This window comes from Vigna unguiculata, chromosome 4 (genome assembly GCF_004118075.2).
Source record: "Vigna unguiculata cultivar IT97K-499-35 chromosome 4, ASM411807v1, whole genome shotgun sequence".
Taxonomy (NCBI): domain Eukaryota; kingdom Viridiplantae; phylum Streptophyta; class Magnoliopsida; order Fabales; family Fabaceae; genus Vigna; species Vigna unguiculata.
The window spans coordinates 7,504,081-7,509,565 of record NC_040282.1 but is presented as its reverse complement, the minus strand read 5'-3'; the positions used below and the strand labels follow the sequence as shown (position 1 = coordinate 7,509,565).

The 5,485-nt window shown below is 37.0% G+C and overlaps 1 protein-coding gene across 1 annotated transcript; it reads right to left on the bottom strand.

Annotated features, from left to right (window-relative positions):
- Window positions 1–393: 393 nt before the first annotated feature.
- LOC114180381 (ATP sulfurylase 2-like) lies at window positions 394–4,964 on the bottom strand. The gene is made up of 5 exons (XM_028066690.1): window positions 4,112–4,964; window positions 2,423–2,828; window positions 1,986–2,246; window positions 1,566–1,652; window positions 394–1,100 (listed from the first exon to the last, which is right to left on the bottom strand). Exons 1-5 carry the CDS (start codon window positions 4,684–4,686, stop codon window positions 966–968), a joined length of 1,464 nt encoding a protein of 487 aa, XP_027922491.1. The 5' UTR covers window positions 4,687–4,964; the 3' UTR covers window positions 394–965.
- Window positions 4,965–5,485: the final 521 nt, after the last annotated feature.

The window sequence follows — 5,485 nt, the reverse complement described above, 5'->3', positions numbered from 1 at the left end:
GTGACATCACTATTTACGAAAAACTCACTTGTTTTTATGTGTTTTATTATTAATATAAAAGTGACATCACTATTTATGAAAAAATACGGTACTATCGGAGAAAGTTTCTAATTATCCAATACATTTTGAATAAAAATAATAAAATTATACCTCATTCTACATTAATTTTAATATTACTTTATATTAATCACAAAAATCTCACGTCTTAATATCTAAATATAAATAAACAAAATTCCAAAGCAAAATAATAATCACATCATTAAAGTAATTTAGTAACGAAAAAATCAATCAACAAGGCTTTAATTAAAAAATACAAAATTTGAATTATTCAATAAACCAAAAATTGAATAAAACCTTCATCGAAAATATCTAAATTTATCTTAGAGTTGAAACTTATTAAACTTTTATTCTATCATAAAATCACATCACATCTTGATGATACACTTGCCCAGCACGGTAACATATCAGTAATCACATCTCAGCAAATTTCTAACTCATCCAAATTGTGGTCACTATCCTTAATATTGTGAAAAATTGAAGACAAACACAGATAATGCAGTCACAATTACGATCACGATGATCACAAACTTCAAAATCCTTGAAGTTGCAACCACAATTGCACTTATGAACCGATTTTAAGAACCTTGATCCCATAATGAACATAAGCACCAAGTGCTGTGCTGAATTTCCCTAACCCTTATTGAACTGGTCTTACAGGAGTCTACAGATAGAAGACTACATCTGCAATCATGCTTGATGCACCACAACAAATTCCTCAGTCATAGTAACTTCAAAAGAAAATGATGATTCAATATAGTACAAAAAATTCAAATATGCTTGCGCATTGATTAAATCTTCATCATGAAGCTGGAAGACCAGGCACAAAAATTGGCACTCCCAGAACTGTGTTTTTAACACTCTCCCTTCGGAATCAATTCATGCTAAACTTCTACTTCTGGTTATCTCTAGGTAGATAGCACAGGCTGCTCAGATGGCTCTTCTGCCTGCATACTTTCATAGTACTTCACAAGAACCTTCCACCCACTTGGACACATGAAACCATCTGGTGGGTTCTCCCCGCTTTTCGCAAAAGCCCGCATCTGTAAACATAAACCATCAAAGAAACCATGAAAATTTGTAAAGAACAGTTGTTCAGTTGTCAAAGGATGTCAGAAACCAAACTTGATGATTCGTGTGATGTTGGAGTTTAAAAGTTTAATCCCATTGACAGAACCAGCATCTTAATATCTTGCAATTAACATGTTGTAATGATTAAAATATATTTTTGATTTCTTAGTGTCTCAAATTTTCGGTTTTAGACCTTACATTTACCAATAAAGTTTGAGCAAACTATGTAAAAAACATTACTTCCAATTCAAAATCTTAAGACAATGAGTTTGTAAGTCTTATTTCTTATATATTGTTCATCTTGCTTATTCTTAGTCAAACTCACATTTGGACTTCTAACAATATCCTAATATGTAATGATTAGTAGTGTTGGCAAGTATCAAACTTAAGGTTTGTGTAAACTGAAACATCTTATTGAAGGGCAAGGAATCAAATACCTTGGTTCCAGAAATAAAGAGAAAATCTTTAGCACGGGTTGGGTCAAAAAATGCCATCTTATTAACCTTATTGTCATAAGCTGCCACCTGTAATTTAAAAATGCATACAAGAAATCGGGTATTATCAGTCATATATCTCTAGTCCAAACAATCACAGAAGAACACAAACAATTCAGCTGCATAAATTTAGTTAGCATATTTAAACTTATGTAAACAACTTTGTGCAAATGAACAAAACAATGTTATTTCCCATCCCAAAAACAAGTCATGGTATGCATGACTAAGTAGTTGGTTACTTCATTTAACTGAGCATCATCTTGAAGAAACTAAGTACAAAATATAAGTAAAACATCGTGCAGAAGATAGCACTGAAAGAAGGTAACCATCACTGGATTAAGAAGCTATAGGCACACTTCTTACCCTGAATGGCAAAATGTTAAGCTTCTCCAAACCAGGAGCCATGCTAAGAACCTTCTTTCCATGATCAGGGTCATACAAATCCCTTTTCTCAGTTGGGTGACCCATACCTGCTGGATCACGACCAACAATATAGAAGTTTGCACCTGCATTTATGCGAGCCTTGGCATGCCACTGCACTTCAGTTGGACCAGCATAATGCATAGGCGATGGAAATATGGCAACTATGGTAGTCTCTGGATCAAGAACTCCATCTTCCAGGACCTAAGCATAAACACAAAAGGACTTAATAGGATAAAATTCCATGGACTTTGCAATAACATAATGGGTAGATTTCTGAAAATGCACAACAGTTCAATCACTTCCAAGGTCATTTCTGAGCATACATTGATACAGAACATTCTCATTCACATTAACATTATGGTTACTCTAGGAATTACCTTGCTATGTTGCTCCATCCTAACATCCAAGGGAACATCATCAGCCTTTGTGAATCCTCCAAGAGGATGAAGCAGTAAAATTGGATTTTTGTAGCCCATTTCCAGAAGGCGTTTGCGAGTATCATTCATCAACAAGGCATGGCCATTGTGCACAGGGTTTCTTAACTGGAAGGCAAAAACTGCATCGGCTTCACGCTTGTCAAATTCTTCCCGGAGTTGTTTGGGAGAGAGCCTGTAGTCATCAAGACCATCATTATATTTGATAGGTTTCAGCACTTCCAAATCTCCTCCAATAAGCCAATTTCCAGCTCGAGTAATGACCTCCTCAACATAAGGTAGTCCAGGAGCAGTGGTTCCCCAAGTTCTAGCTATTCTCTCTTCCTTGTTATGCTTGTAGATTTCAACACTGCATAGGAGCTTAATGGTTAATGATAGCCAAGAGACACCATGACAGAAATTTACTTACGTACCTAATGTACTTCAACAATCTTATTTTCAAAATAAAATCACAAAATAACTTTATGGCTCACAGTTAAAACAAACCAAAAGACTGAAATTGAAGAGAACATTAATCATCCAAGTACTAAAATGTGAGACTTATGAAAATACAAGAAGTTAGGATAGGTCAATATTCCTTCTTAACAATTTTTATCCAGTCTTTCACTCAGTTATTTAAGGTCTCCCGTACACAGACAAGATTTTGTCATCATGATAGTCTTCTCTACACAGACAGTTAGAAAAAATGAATGTAGATCTCAGGCTGGTTTTTAACAGAGGACTGTGACAACATATGTTTATAAAGATGAGGACTTTGTGAGAAGAACTGCTTCCATTTTTGGTCATCTCAGATTTTAACTGAGCCACTTCATAACTTGGTAGCAAGAAAGGAGGCTCAGCAAGACTTTCTTGCCTTTCAGAAATTTGAAGCAGAAGCTAAGACCTTTCATGTCAGCTAAACCATTCAAAACTCAAATTATTGTCTCTAAACAATGGACACTGGATACTGATACTTCAGATCACCCATTTGAAATCATTCCAAGACCATTTGATACTTTTGGACTTTCAACCCCATTGAAACATGCCTTTTTTTAAGGACCAGTTCCTTCACGAACACCCCAAAGACAGCGAAATGGATTGCCACACTGTTTGTGAACAAGTTCAAACACAGGAGATATCTCCACAACACAATGCCAGTTGCAGTTTGTTGCCGTCTGCACTACAGCATCCGGATGGAAACAATTCCCATCCTCGCTCAGCAAGTTTGGCATTTCAACATATTAACATTTGAGGATAAAAAGTTTTAATCTGACTGAGATGGTTCAACAAAAAATTTCTGTGAAGTGTTCCAATTGGCTAAACCTTTCACTCATCCTTCCATAAAGCTTACTGTTCAGTTTTACAATAGCCAGTTACATTAATGTTCACAAATCATCTACCAGCGATTCTTCTGGCAGGTGATCAATCCCCTTTCATGGGGGTTTCAAAAAATTACGACAAAAATTCTCCTCTGCAGTGGTAATTTCTCATTAGGGATTCAAATGGAGGTACCGTACTCCGAGTATTTGTTCCTTTCACAATTTTAATCATTAAACTACCCCATCAAAATTCATAGAAAACACCACAATTGAACAACGATCAACAAGAAATTAAACACCAACCATAAACAAAAAATGCAATCAGACAACTAACCTTCGAAGAATCGCAACAAAATCTCCATCAGGCCCCAGCAACGCCACATGCGTAGAGGACCCAATTCTCCCTTTGGTGTCGTCATCAATGGCCAACACAATGGGAAGGGACATGTTCACGAAAGAACCATCCTTGACCCTAAGGGAATTGAAATGCAAACTCTGAAGATACTCATCCTCCCTCATGAACCCTCTCAAGGGACTAGCCCACCCTTCCCCCACCACATGCACCCACTCAAGATCAATCCTTGTGAGCTGCACCTTGGGCAGCGTCTCGGCCTCAACGATCTTAGTACTCCTCACACTCTCAGGCACCACAAGATCCACCAATGCCCCCCCATCAGGCTCTATCAGAGAACTCTTGACCATGGCACCACACTGCACTCTCTGCCTAATTCTACACGCGGGGATGATCAAAGGGTTGGTGCTATAAATGGGGTTGGGACGAATCCTGGTGTTGTAGCAAAAAGTTTCGAAAGTTTTTACCTTTTTTGCATGGTGGTGGTGGGTGTTGAGGGTGAGGTGGGAGGAAGAAGATGAAGCCAAGTGTAGCTTGATGGTTAGACTTAGCGACATGCTATAGAAGGAAAATGGAGTGTTGTTGGAGAGAGAATGAAGTAAGGTTGTGAAGAGAAGGGAAAGTGAGAAACGAACGCGTGTAACGTGGGGAACACAGAAGTAACAACGAGGAGTGTTATGGTATTATGGTGTGGCAAAGTTTCAGTGATAACCACAACCTATGAATATGGCGAACATGTTGGAATGATAAGGCCACGCAAGTGGGTTCGTATGCTTTTTTGAGTGTGTGGACGAGAAAAGGGTGGCAGTCATTGCTGCTGCAACTGGGGACCATGATTTGTACAAAAAGCCTCAGATCTCAAGGTAGAACCATTCATTGTTCAAACCGCACCAAACTCAATGTTCAATCACTCGTGCATTTGCTCACTAAAACAAGGAAAAGGAAGAGAAACAACTTAGACTATACTCATTAGTTTGTTAAAACGTTAGACTTATATATTTTTAGAAATATTTGTAATTACAAATACACGTTCTTAGGTTGTTAGACATTTTAAAATTTGTAATGAATAAATATTTGCAAGCATAAACTATTTAAGATTTATGATGAACAACTTATTATGATCCAAAGGTATGTTTTACTATTCTAAGAAAATAGAAGTAAGAAATTGGAAGAAGAAGATGTTACAAAAAATATGAATATTAATAATAAAAATAAAATTTTAAAAACTTTAGTTTTATGTAATGAAAGTTGGTAATGTTAGTTGTATGTAGGAATGTCAACGGGGTGGGTAGGGTACGGGTAGTAGCTTCCCGTACCCTACCCGCTGGATAAATATTCGCCCTGTACCCGTATCCA

Bases quoted from the DNA above. Each gene is read 5' to 3' on its own strand.
- LOC114180381 (XM_028066690.1), bottom strand. From the start codon at position 4,686: ATGTCGCTAAGTCTAACCATCAAGCTACACTTGGCTTCATCTTCTTCC. The intron at 2,829-4,111 runs GTTAGTTGTCTG...GCTCCTATGCAG, and splicing joins TTTGTTGCGATTCTTCGAAG to TGTTGAAATCTACAAGCATA. The intron at 1,101-1,565 runs GTATTTGATTCC...TTATGTTTACAG, and splicing joins TCTTTATTTCTGGAACCAAG to ATGCGGGCTTTTGCGAAAAG.